Source organism: Centropristis striata, chromosome 16, assembly GCF_030273125.1.
Source record: "Centropristis striata isolate RG_2023a ecotype Rhode Island chromosome 16, C.striata_1.0, whole genome shotgun sequence".
Taxonomy (NCBI): Eukaryota; Metazoa; Chordata; class Actinopteri; order Perciformes; family Serranidae; genus Centropristis; species Centropristis striata.
In genome coordinates this window covers 13,336,177-13,350,965 of record NC_081532.1, presented here as the reverse complement: position 1 = coordinate 13,350,965, position 14,789 = coordinate 13,336,177, and the positions used below count along the sequence as shown (strand labels likewise).

Here is a 14,789-nt window from a genome sequence, read left to right as displayed (position 1 = left end):
CATTTAAGTAGAACATGTGAGTACTTCTTCCACTAAAAATAAATAAATAATATATAAATATATATACATGCAGATTTAAAAAAAACAAACCCAAACATATTTAGACATATCAAAATGTATCAAAATGTACTCATGTTTTATGCAGAACCTAAAGGATCACTTTTCCTCCCTACATTTTTTTGTATTTACTTAATACTTAATAACATTTCGTCATTTTTTGTCAAAATTGTTTTTTTTGCCTAAATCCTCTCCTGGTGACGCCGGCCACCTATGGTAAAATCGCCTACATCCTCAGTTGATCAGATCATGTGATTTTACCCCTTTAAGATAATGGCCTATGTCAAGTGTGTGACTTAAGCGGATTTATTATGCCTAAGTCAAAATAAAATGGGACTTAGGCAATTTTTTGAACATGCCTTTGTGACTTAAGCAAGATATGGTAACACTTTATTTTGAAGGTGTCTACATAAGAGTGACATGAGCGTGTCATAAACATGACATGGAATGTGTCATGAACATGAATGACACTTTGAAGTAACATTAATGCTCATGATGTTTGTCATGTCATGTTTCTGACAGGCTTGTGTGACTCTTATGTAGACACCTTCAAAATAAAGTGTTACCATATCTTGCTTAAGTCACAAAGACATGTTCAAAAATTGCCGAAGTCATTTATTTCTCTTGTTACATAATTTACACACAGTGTTATTACTATGCCAATAGCCATCCTTTGTTGTATACCTTTTAGAGTGAAATGATCAATAAATGTCATATGTTACACTTTTGGTGAAGTTTTTTTGTGTTTCCTGCAAAACTTGAAAAAATTAGTTAAGCGATTATTTTAACAGGGTGACGATTTATTTTTCCTGCTTTAGGAGCCGTTGGATTAGTGGCACCGGGGCCGGTTCAGCGGGTTCTGCTGCCCTCCAGCGGCGCACAGGCGCGGCTGCAGCCCTGGCAGGGTAACCTCCTCCCCGGCCGCTCCGCTCCGTGTTTGTGTATGTGGAATGCGGGTCAAGCGGAACTCAAGCGGCTAAAAACTGCGCTTCACATCAAACTCAAAAACACCGGCTTTCATCGGCCTGACGTGCTCTGTATGTACCGTCCAATTTATTTTACAACTCTACGTGGGTTTCTGACTCCTGTGCATATGTGCCATAATGTTCTTAACGGGCTATTTGAACGAGTTAATATTTTTAGTATGGTCGCTCTAGCAGCAGTCCGCTAGGAAAACGCGACATCGTCATTTAAAATGGCGCCAAAGATTAACCTCAGCCAGTGGTAGATCTGCCACACTGTGCCCCACTGGATAGCAACACAGATAGCACAACAACATTAGCCGTATCAGTAAGTTAGCAGTGATCATTATTGTTTCTGGTAGTGTGTTTGGATCAATACTGACCCTTAACCTTTGGCAGGTAGCGGACTGGGAATGTTTAATAACACCTAGGAGCCAACGTGTTAGCAACGGCTAATGCTAATGCCAACTACATTACATATGTGTGTTAGCATCCGAGCTAACCAACAACGTCAGCTAAATTTATTGCTAGCCTCTTGAAAAACATGCACTATAAACGTAAAATCGCCTAATGTCAAGTAGTTGTGTTTCCATTTGTCCAGAATTGTTTATTTCAAGCTAACGGACGCATTAAGCATTTAAAAAAAAAAAAAAAGCATATCGATCATAAACAACATTTGTGCCGGGTGTGGGTGGGCCCGCATGTTGCATAACGGTACATTAGCTTTGGCTAATATTAGCCTACCTAGCATTTTTAGTCTGGTTTAAAAAATGCAACTCTATGTAGCTTGATTTAAAGCTGATCATATATCAAAACACACTTTATTGCGTGTGTTGCTGGGTTACCAGTATCTGGTTTAGCATTCTAGCTAAAGTTGGCTACTTTCTAGTGGCTGTTTGCTGGGGAAAAGGGGTAAACTGTAGCTAGCCTGCTGTTAGCCTAGCCAGCTAAGTAAGGGGTTAGCACCTTTCCCCTCCTTGTGCACGCTGGCAGCAGCCCCTGAGATATGTCCACCTGTCGGGGAGTTTTTAGCACGCCGCAAGCAAGCTGAATTCACAGCATTGCACGGCGTTGTTAAGTTAGCTCAATTGTGAGGCGTTGTTTTCCTGTCTGTGTTGCATGTGGTTGCTTCTTGTTGTCATCGCTGAACAGTCACCGTGGTATGTACACATCACCAGTTTACAGGGCTGGTGAGCTTTCAGATCAGCAAGGAAGAAGCTAATATATTGACATGTTTAACTACTGTTTTGCTTTGATATTAACCTGTGTATGCCATATAAGTAGAGTGCTATTGTAAATATTGACAGACATGGTCATGTTCCTAGCAGAAGATGGCATGTGGCTGCAGGGATAGTTAGTATACTGATTGTTTGGTTAGAAATGAAACTGAATCTTGAATTAGCACATTCACTGTTTTAGCAGTGACATGCAGCAGCTTGTGTAATGACTCACATGTGTATGCTTTTATTCATGGTGGAAACTTGTCTCTTAAAGCATTACTGTATATATTAATTCCCCATCATCCATGTCTATTATGTGTGAAGGTGTTTACGTAAGAGCTGGATCTTTAGCCTCTTCTTAAAGATTAAGAGGGACTCAGCAGATTGTTCAACTACTGGGGAACTACAGAGGAGAAAAGTGTAGCTTGAGTTTGGGTGTTAACTTACTAATCAAGTATGCCAGGGATTATTTGGACTGTGTTCCTAATATTGTGCTGTAACATTGTGTCAGTTTTTGAGTCTGACTTTTTAAAATCTTATTCCCAAATGTTAAAAAATGTTTTTATCACAGCTGTGTATCTTGTCGTTAGTCCCTTCTGTAACTTAACCTCCTGTCTGATTTGTGTCTAGTGTCCATACACCAGAGCTCCGCAGACAGACAACGATGAAGAGAAGCAGGCACCCCAGCAGCAGTGATGACTCCGACAATGGAAGTAAGCAAAAAATATTGTCTCTGCTGACTCATTCATACCGAGTCCAAATATAGACTGGAATGAGGTCAAGCATAACTCTCCCACCTTCCTCAATTTCACAAGTGAAAGTGCAAAGATTCAGAGGAAATGCCAACTTTCATCATCAAATACCACTAAATATAATTTTGTCTTGAACTGAATTATTAAATAAATATGGTGTTTCAATATATGTACAGTTTCACCGTTTTTATCTGTAAATGTGGCATCTTCTTCTCAGCCAGGTCAATTTTCTTGCCATTACATTTTTAGAGTAGATGCACTTTGCAGGAAATGTGTCTTCTTCCTTGTTACTGTTGGTGTCATTAAAGATATACTTCATGTTCAGGAAGGAAACAAAGAGGGAGAAAAATAAAGACAAGCAGCAGATGGACAAAGATTAAGGAAAAGAAAAAGAAGGCCTACAGTCTGAGAGACAGGAGACAGTATAGGGACACTTTCACCTTTAAAGACACACCGGCAGGTCAGACAGACAGGCTCACATCTGACCTCAGTGAACAATTATGTAAACACTTTGTAGCATTTGTTGCATGCTCCACAAAATCTCAGGGTAAGTTAATAATAGCTGAAAAGCAAATAAATGTGTAGATGCTTTCATATGATCGTTTGATGTTCCATATGTTTTAGAGGATGTGAGGTTTTTGATCATTAAAGCAGCACCAGCAGAAATAGACAAAAAAGACATTTAACATCCTGTTGTGTTTCTCTTTTTCCAGGTAATTCTACCTGCTGGTCACAGCATTCATTACAGCCCAGGAGGGGGACCGGGCAGAAACCCTCTGAGGTACGTCCATGGTGAACTTTTTGTGAACTGTGTACTTTTTGCACATCCTTAAGACAGTTTTTACTGTTAAAATTGTACACATTTGTTATATTTTGTAAATTCTTTTTTATTGCATCTACTTTATATTCCAATTGTGATTTTTATACTTCTATTTGATGTTCTTTAATGTTGCTGTACTTTGTCTCTTTTTTTCCTCTTAATATACTGTTTATCCCAGCCACCAAAAACCAAAGCAAATTTCTTGAAAGTGAAAACCTACTTGGCGAATACATTTAATTCTGATTCTACTGTATAGGTTATAGTTCATGACGTTTTTTCTGCTTTTATTCTTGTACTCGGCTGTCATGTTTTAATTCTTTGTTTAACCCATTGAAGCCAGGAAAGCGGATACGTCGTTTTGTAGTATTTGTATAAGCTCTCAAATACTTTTGAATTTCATTTCTATCTGCTACAGAGGCTGAACAATCTATTATTTAGTAGAAGAGTTGACACTTTTTTTCCCAGAATTTTTCCAGAATTTCCAGAAATTAGAGGCTTATTTTAAAATCACCCAGCGATTTTTCAGGCCTCAATGGGTTAATTTGGCCCCTTGAAAGAAAAAAAACAAAACAGTTCAAGCATGAACATTTTAATAATATTTATATTTTATAATTCTTTTTGGGTCACCTTGTTTATATAATCTTCCACATTGCACGGCGGGGTTTGGGGTGGAAATATGCCTGCTGTTATCTACTGTACAGTCTGTGGACTTGGTTCCTGCAGGCCACTGTACACTCCCTCTGACCAACAGCCAATCAAATCAAAACAAAACAATGACTCAGGCCAAAGCAGGATCCTGATTGGCTGGTTCCTGTCTGGCTGTGTATATACAACATGGTTGTTTTTTAACCTGTGCAAGCACTGATAATGCAGTATCTCTATGGAGAGAAAAATGTTCTAATTATTTTGGTTATAAACATGGTTATTGGCACACATTGTACAGTTCACAAGACAAAATTGTGCAATTTTAGAGCTAATATGAGCTATAGGATGAGTAGCTTTCTAGATGTTATTAATACACAACATTGATAAACCAGTATTTGTAAGCCAAAATGTGGCTTTTTAATTCATGAAGAGTATATTTTATTGTCTCTTTTCATATACATTTTTTTGTCATTGTGATGTTTTTGTGATGATTCAGGGATGTCATTCGGATGTCAATGTTTACTCTTGTTTTAATCTGCTGCTGCAGGTTTTCAGGACGGACCTGATCACCGCCATGAAAGTGCACGACTCGTACCAGCTGAACCCAGAGGAGTACTACGTCCTTGCCGACCCGTGGAGGCAGGAGTGGGAGAAAGGTGTCCAGGTTCCCGTCAGTCCCCAGTCCATACCCCAGCCAGTCGCCAGGTGGGATAAAAAGAAAAGGGTGCCTTGAAACAAGAAAGTTACATGCTCCTGTATTGTGGGAATGCAGGAGAGGCTCATAAAGTTGAGATGTCACTGTTTTGATGAGACAAGCTAATTTAACCCATATCCATCCTCAGGGACATGTATTGGCTTTTTCATTTTTAATATTTTTCAAAATGTTTGGTTATGATAATGCATTTTGGTAAGGCTGTGAGTTTGGACGTTTAACCTCAGCTGCTATAACAAGTCTGTAATAAACAGACTTATTATAGGTCTGTAGAACAATCCGTACCCCTGCATTAAGTAAACAGAAATCAATTCGCAAGATAACTTTATTGTTGTTTTTCATACTAACACGAGCATTATGTAAACGAAAATCTGTAGGGTTTCAATTCAGAAAATGAATGAATATTTGATAGTGATGATCTGGACTGAAGTTAACAATATTTTAGTCAGTGAAAGTGGAAAATTAATTAAATTAATACATATTTTCTGGAAGTTCTTTGGTCCAGACATTTTATCCACTGAGTGAAAACACATTGGTTTATCCACTAAAGGAAGTTTCAGCAGTCAACTGTTGGACCTGGTGATGTTTTTGCACCATGATGTGAGATAGAAATGCTCTGTGGTTCAGGACCTTCTTCCATGAGGAAAATGTGACAGCCACACACTTTCTTATGTCTAATCTCAGTCAAATTTGCTTTTTGATTGATCCATATTCTTATGTGTTTTGCATGAAATAATGTCAAGAAAATCCTGAAGCACCCAAACTTTCTGAGTAGACAAACATGTTAGTGTTTAGAGAATGGATGGATAAATGATCATGCTGCTAATGCAGGACAGTAAAGTGACATGTCTCCTGACTGTGCTGTGCAGAGTGTTGGCGGAGAAAGGAAAGGAGGTCATGTTCGTCAGACCAAAGAAATTGATCCGGACGTCCGGCACAGAGGCGCTTGGCTACGTGGACATCCGGACGTTGGCGGAGGGGATGTGCCGCTACGACCTGAACGAAGAGGACGTGACCTGGCTGCAAATCACCAACGAAGAGTTTGCAGAAATGGGTGAGTCAGTAGTTAAAACATGGTTTTCATTTTGTAGGCATCATTTAGAGGTGTACTTTGCTTTTCTGGAGGAGGTCAGATGTATTGTCGAAGGTTGTCTTGTAAGGGGGGAAAAAGGGCAACTTTGTGTCAAACAAACCAGTAAACCTTTACTCACGACTTTTCCAGCCATGCCTCCACTGGATGAGATCACCATGGAGCGGGTGATGGAGGAGTTTGAGCGCTGCTGCCACGAAAACATGACACACGCCATGGAAACGGAGGAGGGGCTGGGCATTGAGTATGACGAGGACGTGGTGTGTGACGTCTGCCAGTCGCCCGACGGGGAGGACAACAACGAGATGGTGTTCTGCGACAAGTGCAACATCTGCGTTCACCAGGTCAGAAGTCAACACGAGCTCATTCAACTCACTGTGCAGGAGCGGAAAAACTAATACAAATCTTAACTTTAATTAAAAATCGTTGAAAGCGTTAAAATGAAGCAAAATCAATCACAGCTGAGATATGAATAATACAATGAAGTGCTGCTCACATGACACATAACACACACTTTTTTATTTTTTCCCAAAGCATAACTTTGAAGCACTTGGAGACTTTTTTTGTCCATCTGATTAAAAACTTTGCAGTAGTAAGCAAACAAAACAAAATCAGTTTTTCAGTTTGTGTGCAGATCAGCTGTTGAAACACACACACACATTTCTGTGTCTTTCTTGGTGTATTGATTTCTGCTTGCTGCTTGGAAGCTGAGCCTCTCTCCGTTTGCGCTTCTCACCCAGGCATGTTACGGCATCCAGAAAGTCCCAAAGGGCAGCTGGCTGTGCCGGATCTGCGCCCTCGGCATCCTGCCAAAGTGCCAGTTGTGTCCCAAGAAGGGGGGAGCCATGAAGCCGACCCGGAGTGGCACCAAGTGGGTCCACGTCAGCTGTGCCTTGTGGATTCCAGAGGTGAGGAAAAAATCTACCTGTTTACTGTCTTTCTTATTTACTGAATGTTTTCTTTTATTCCAAATAATGAATTTTACACAGTGCAGAATTATCGTACTGTTTGAATCTCAAAATAGCAAAGACCTAGTTTAACTTTGCACATGACCAGCAACAACACACGAAAATAATGTAATAAGGACATTTCCAGCCTTTTTTCTTCTTTTTTTGAATCTCTGAAATCAGTTTTAACCCTTTACCATTGTTTAATTTACTTTATGAAACCAAGACAACTGAAAATGAGCCCATTTCCACCAGCAAAAGAAAATCAATAAGAACTTAGCCTTGTGATGGGGGGAAAAAAGGGTCTTGTAAGTCATTATAACCAGAAACTTTCCCTGCACACATGCTGTTGATCTAAGGCACTGTGTACTCATGTTGTTGATGAGGTAATTGCATATTTTAAATGAGTCAGCACCGCCTGCGTTGACATGTCACTCACACTTGACTCATCATGTTGAATGTGCTGTGCAGGTGAGCATCGGGAATCCGGAGAAGATGGAGCCAATCACCAACGTGTCCCACATTCCCAGCAACAGATGGGCTCTGATCTGCTGCCTGTGTAAAGAGAAGGCCGGAGCGTGTATACAGGTAGCGTTCCCGCTCACATTTCAACCCCACTGCAGAAACACAAAGACATTTAATGAGACGTAAAAAGAAACGCGTGACCCAGCGTGTTATAATCATTCAGATTCTGCAGTAAGAGATATCCCCGGTGTGGTGGAGAGTGATGTTTTATCACATCTGCTTTACAAAACCAAACGTGGGGAAATTAAACTGGTTGGTAATGGTAATTTCACAGCTCAGCAGGTTGGAGGAGGCAGCTGATCAGTCAGCACAAAATCTGAAACATTTGTCTATTTGAAGTTGGTCATATTTTGCATATTTTGAGCTGTTGCTGTAGCTGTTTCACAATTTAAAATGCTGTATTACGGTTACTGTGTGTAAATCTGTGACATTGTATGATTTACAATTACTCTCTGACGTATAATCTGGTGTTTACCATGTTTATCTGCAACTTAGAGCAACTCGAGTGGCTAAAGGTTATGTGATGCCATTGACAGACGACAAAAAAGAATAGAAAAAAATTACGTTTTTTAAGTTTGAGCACTGTTTAAAACATTTGGGATTATGCAAGTACGCACTAAACAACATGAACAACTGAGGTCAAGCCATTTTTGCCATTTTTTGTGGAAAAGTAACATATTAAACCTTTTTAATGATTTTGTTATAAGTCATCTGATGCTGTGTGTTTTAAATGTTTAACAATGTTGTATGTGCTGCTTTAGTGCTCAGCGAAAAACTGTCGGACTGCCTTCCATGTGACGTGCGGCCTCCAAGCCAGCCTGGAAATGAACACCATCCTCACAGAGGAAGACGAGGTCAAGTTTAAGTCTTACTGCCCCAAACACTCCGGGTTCGAGGGCGCCGAGTCCAGGGACCGAGACTCGGGTGACGAGGAGGAGAAGGAGAGCACCAGAGACAAGAAGGGCAAGAGGAGAGGCAGGGTGAGAGGGGAAGAAGACGCCGCCTCCTCCTCCCCCTCTCCTTACGTGGCCCCTCAGCTCAAAGCCAGAGCACCCAGCGATCTGGAGGCGCTCGCCAGCCGCCAGCAGGAGAAGAGAGTCAGCCTCCGCAAGATGAAGCTGCAGGAGATGGAGGAAGAGTTCTACCAGTTTGTTGAGGTGGAGGACGTGGCCGGTCGCCTGAAGCTGCCGCCGGAGGTGGTGGATTTCCTGTACCAGTACTGGAAACTGAAACGCAAAGCCAATTTCAACCAGCCACTACTCACACCCAAGAAGGACGAGGAGGAGAGCCTGGCACGGCGCGAGCACGAGGTGCTGCTGCGACGCCTGCAGCTCTTCACACACCTGCGGCAAGACCTGGAGAGGGTAGGTTTCCACTCCACCGGCACCTAAGTTCAGAGACGACGAGGAGGGACTGACCGAAGACATGGTTAAATCAATTTAAATAAAATTTGAGTGCAGTGGAGAAGTTTACTTCTTTGTAGATAAGATTAATTCACAATACAGCAGAGATTATCGTCCCTTTTAAAACTATTTAACACCACAACCTGCGAGTCCTGAGAATGTTTACTGGAGGTGAGCGGAGTTTTTTTTTTTTCCTGCAGAAGAATCCAGTTGAAAAAATCTTACTTTCCACATCTTTTTAAAATGTCAGTGAACTTTCAACAAGGCCACCAGGTAGCCTCATGCCTTTCTTTCATCTTATGAAAGAGCAATTTTGTGTTTCTTTCGGTGAAGTGTTGTTGGACAAAACTAAAGTGTTAATGTTCTCTTGTTGTAAAGCTAGGTGCTGGTAGCTGAACATAAACATAACAAGCCAGTTTTTAAGCTCAGATTTTGTGGCCTTGCTAAAAAAAAGTCTTTGTTAACCGCTTCAATGTTTGGTCTTTCTTCTCTCTGGAAAAGCTATAAATTCAAGATTTACAAATACAATAGACAGTGGAAATTGTGGGCAAGATTTAAGGTTAAACATTCCAGGCTAGATAAGATTCTGGGACCTATAAGTAGTCCAGTAGTGAAACTCTGTTTGCCCTAATAAAGAAGTATAGTGACTTGTTGAAGAGTCTTCCTGGAGAAGATCCAAGTAACTAAAGTGTACCTCCTGTACATCCAATATAGATTGGTAAAAGTGTGAATATTAAATACAATATACATAGCCATATATGGTAGTAAACACAATATATTAGTATATAATGTATGTGTAATAAAATTAGAACATAATATTATGATATAATTAGATATGCACTCTCCCTTAACTTTTGCTTAGCAGCTGAGAAGACCAATATGGAAAGTTCCTTGCTCTTAATCATTCTTTGCTGTTTGACGCGTTTAAATTCTCAGACTAGACGGCACCGATTTAGACGGTTGTGCTCGTGTAACAACAGCTTTCACATGACTCTGAAGCAACTGACCTTTTCGATCTAGACATGCTGTTAGTTTTTAAAATGTTCGAAAATAGTAAAAAAAAATGCCTGCCATACTTTGTTTCTGAGAAAAAGATATTCACATTAAAAGGAAAGGATGAAAGCAGCAAATCTGCACATTTCAGAGGACGAAATCAGAGCCATTGTAACAGTGTTGGAGGATGTTAATCATAGTTCAAGATTATCTGTGTAAAGAACCTGCTACTGTTGCTCCTCAGGTCCGTAACCTGACCTACATGGTGACCCGAAGGGAGAAGATGAAGCGCTCGTTGTGGAGAGTCCAGGAGCAGATCTTCCAGCACCAAGTTCGACTGCTCGACCAAGAGTTGCTCACGGGTGAGTTGACATTGTTATTTTATTACAGCATGACAAATCATATCAACTTCATATTAATCATGCAATATTATGTCAGGGCTGTGTTTGGAGTTCTTTTGTGGTCAAAACCGAACAATAATTGATGCAGTTTTAAATTTCATTCCTAATAGCCAACTGTTCATACATGAACATGATTCTTAATCTGTTCTACACATTTCTAATATCATATTATGACTATCATTCCACAGGAAGTCACTAGAAGATAATATTAAAACATTGCCCTGAATTTGTGCTGAATTTTTGTTACAGGCGATCCCTCAGCGAAGGATTTGGAGAGGCTCTTCTCTCTGGGCTGGTTATCCTCTCAGGGCTCCCAGTCTCGCTCCTCCTGGAGCCACTCTGGACTGAAAACCAAACGAGGCTCTTTAAAGCAGGAAAGAAGGAAAAGTGGCGACAGGAAAGGCATCTCCGACGCCCCGCACACTGACAAAAAGGGCAGTCTGAGCAAACCGCTGGAGACAAAGGATGGTAAAGGCTCTCGAATCAAAGACCCTGAGCCTACTGAGGACACAAGTGATGCCAAAATGCAGAACTGTGAGATCAGCCAGGAGGTTCAGTTTCCAAAGCTTCAGAGGCCGGAAGTTGTTCAGGAAATGATCACCGTCAAGCTGCACAAACTGGAGGGCAGGAAAGGCCCCAGGAGGGAGGCCTTAGGGCCAGAACACGAGGCGCTGGCCAGACGGAAACGAGACGACCACGAGATGGAGGAGAGAAGGAGGAAGAGGAGGAGCGATGTGACGGAGAGCTTCCCCAGCCAGACGAGGAACAGGTTCGGGTCAAAACACCTGGAGAAAACCGTGTCCATCAGGCTGGTCGATATCAGGAACTCTGACAACGATGACTACTTCATGGACGAAGGAATGACCAAAAGAAGCCCCGTCTCTTTAGATGTGACGACCAACACTAAACTAAACAGAGCCAGCGAGGTCTCAGACGCCACCAAAACCAACGGCTGGCTGAGGAAAGCTCAGGCCAACGGCTCACACACAACCAACAAACATGTGGCAGGACATCTGAGGAGCTGGGGGAAGTTCAGGATCCCGAAGAGAAGCGAGAGGCCTCTGACATCAACAATGAATGAGGAGGAAGAGGAGGAGGATGAGGAGGAGGAACAGCAGCAGCAGGAGCACCGCAAGCCACTGCTGAGGCCGCTGACCAACATGTCGGAGCCGTCCTACCCCAGGACAAGACTCCGCACGGGGTCGGACAACGACGGCTACGCCTCCGACTCCAAACCAGGGGATGGCGAGATGGAGCCCTGCTTGAAACGATGCCACTCCCACCAGCTGAGAGGCGACTCGTCTCTCGGCCGACGCTACGGGTCAGACATCATCCGCCGAGGTGTGCTGGCCTCCTGATGGCGGAGCAAAACTTTGAAAATAAGCTGCACTGTGTTAGTCGGAAAAAGAACGACTGTCGCTCTTTGTACCTTTTTATTTTTCTTGATGAATCATAAAAATGCCTAGATTAAAAACAGAGCTGATATTTATTTTTTATTTGTAACATATGTAAATCTGGGAAATATTTTACTTTATTTTGAGCTAGTTTTTTTTTTCTTTCCTTAAAAGTAGATGTCAAAGATGTCAAGTTGCCACTTAAATGCTCGCTCAGATATTTACAAGCATCATCTAGGGAGAAGTTATGATTGTTGCTTGGGACCATAAGCTTGCAATGTTATTTGTTGTCATAGTATTAAACTCAGTTGCACTTAGTCGAAAAAAGCCGACAGATAATCTTCATCTTGTCAGTGAAATAGCACTCTTTAGGTCTTTTTTTCATCAAGCTTCATCTGATGTTAACAGCTACAAACAGGAAGTCAAACTGCCCTTTTATCGCTATTTAAACTCCAGCTGTCTTCAGTCTACGATTGTTGGACATTATAAAACACACACACACACACACACAAAACAAAGGAATTCAGAATGATGTTTTACTCGTCATCAGCACTCAAGTGTAATTGAACTGCGATCGTATCGTATCCATCATGTGCCTAACTTTTATTTGAAGCGTTTGCACTACGAGAGGACGGCACAGGTGTGAGGTATGAGTAGAGTTATTTTTACACTGAAAAATTTAAAAAAGCATTTTGTACCCTCGGCCGCTGCTGTACTACTGTTATGCAAAATGAAACTTGTTTTTGTCTTTGTCTTAAAGAGGAATAAAAACTCTGGAGGACTTGAGTGTGTGATCCTTGTGTGACTGTTTTTTTCTGGAACTTCTTGTTTGCATTAATTCACACAGGTAACAAATAATACAGTATTTTTGAGCTGAATTAAGTAGTTAAACAATTAACAAGTTAGGAAAATTAAGTCAATTTTCAAACAAATATACCAAAAACCTGCCAGTTCCAGATTGTTAAATGTGAGGTTTTGCCGCTTTTGTAATTTTAATGTCATATAATTTTTGCAGATTAACGTAATAACAATACATTTTATTTGTAATGCACTTTACATTTAAGGAAATCTCAAAGTGCTACAGGTTAAAAGCACAACAGTCTAATTATAAAAGGATAACAGCTAAACAACAAGAAAAAGTATATATACATACATACACAATCTAAAAACCATCTGGACAGGAGGAACCAAAGGTTTCCTAAAAAGGAAAGTTTTTAGTCCTTTTCAAAAGTGTCTGGTCAACGTATGTTGAAGGAGGTCAGTTTTTCGTCCATCTTTATATTCTTTTAAAGTGACTTCAAACATTTCAAGTCCAACTTTAATCAACATAAACTCAAACTTTTAACATAACCGATGTCTGATTGAATTTTGGGCAAATTTCCAATTAAACTAGGACTGCAAGCAGTACTGAACGGGCCCTCACAGTACACACGTGTCGGGGCATGCTGCCGTCGGGGTGTGTGCGTTACAGGGGCCAATCTATACCACCCCTATGAATTTCATTGCCTTAAGTGTTATAGTGTGGCCACGGTACCAAATATGAAATTAGACTGCCACCACAGTGCCACCTATCCTCAGGAGGGCATTGACAATAATTGTACCAAGTTTTGTATAATAATGCACAAACTATCCCTTTAATCCTCATACAGTGTCTGAATGAGGACTCTTAACTGATATGTATAAGTTAGAAGAGGCAGGTAGCAATGGTGGAAGGTAACTATGTACATTTACTCAAGTACTGGACTTAAAGTAAAATTTTGAGGTACTTTTATGTACATTTTATGTAACTTTATACTGCTACTCCACTACATTTTGAGACATATATTGTACTTTTTATTCCTCTACATTTAGCTGACAGCTTTAGTTACTTTTCAGGTCAAGATTTAAAATGAAAAACATGATACATTTAAAATGATTACCCATTTTTATAAATTAAACCACTTAAAAGTTTATTAGGTAGTTAAAATGAGCGGAGTGGAGTCATTTCACAGTGTGGTATTAGTACTTTTACTGAAGTAAAGGATCTGAACACTTCTTCCACCACTGTCTTTTTAACTTCTTTACTTTTTTTTTTTTACATTTATTTTTCTTTCTTTATTTTATTTAAATTTTTAATTTAATTTAATTATTTATTTTATATATATATATATATATATATATATATATATATATATATATATATATATATATATATATATATATATAAAATTAATTTAATTTAATTATTTATTTAAAAAAAAATATATATATATATATATATAAAAAATAAATAATTAAATTAAATTAATTTTTTTTTTTTTTTAATTTATATATATTTTTTATTATTATTTCATTCCGCTGTGCTTCTGCGCATGCGCGGGATTTTTCGCTTCTGCGCATGCGCGGGATTTTCGCGTCTGCGCATGCGCGGTCTTTGGGGACAGTGCGCATGCGCAAAAACCGCGCATGCGCAGAAGCGGAAAAAACTGCGCATGCGCAGAAGCGGGGAAAAAAATTATAATAAAAAAATAATAATAAATTAAAAATTAAAAATTAAAAATTAAAAATTAAAAATTAAAAATTAAAAAATTAAAACATTTTAAATTTTAAATTTTAAATTTAAAAATGAAATCAAGAAAGAAAAATAAAGAAGTTAAAAAGACAGTGGTGGAAGAAGTGTTCAGATCCTAATAAAGTACTAATACCACACTGTGAAATGACTCCACTCCGCTCATTTTAACTATAAACTTTTAAATGGTTTAATTTATAAAAATGGGTAATCATTTTAAATGTATCATGTTTTTCATTTTAAATCTTGACCTGAAAAGTAACTAAAGCTGTCAGCTAAATGTAGAGGAATAAAAAGTACAATATATGTCTCAAAATGTA

General features: G+C 39.7%; 1 protein-coding gene across 4 annotated transcripts; it reads left to right on the top strand.

Annotated features, from left to right (window-relative positions):
* The first annotated feature begins 971 nt into the window (after window positions 1-971).
* On the top strand, window positions 972-12,702 carry jade1 (jade family PHD finger 1). 4 transcript variants are annotated; one of them, XM_059353724.1, is made up of 12 exons: window positions 972-1,094; window positions 2,870-2,952; window positions 3,317-3,538; window positions 3,705-3,772; window positions 5,004-5,161; window positions 6,038-6,222; window positions 6,391-6,602; window positions 6,999-7,166; window positions 7,677-7,793; window positions 8,492-9,094; window positions 10,371-10,488; window positions 10,777-12,702. In XM_059353724.1, exons 2-12 carry the CDS (start codon window positions 2,904-2,906, stop codon window positions 11,883-11,885), a joined length of 3,009 nt encoding a protein of 1,002 aa, XP_059209707.1. In that variant the 5' UTR covers window positions 972-1,094; window positions 2,870-2,903; the 3' UTR covers window positions 11,886-12,702. The 4 variants fall into 4 exon arrangements, with proteins under 4 accessions (XP_059209707.1, XP_059209710.1, XP_059209706.1 ...); XM_059353723.1 differs by lacking the exon at window positions 972-1,094 and adding an exon at window positions 1,756-2,179; XM_059353727.1 differs by lacking the exon at window positions 3,317-3,538.
* Window positions 12,703-14,789: the final 2,087 nt, after the last annotated feature.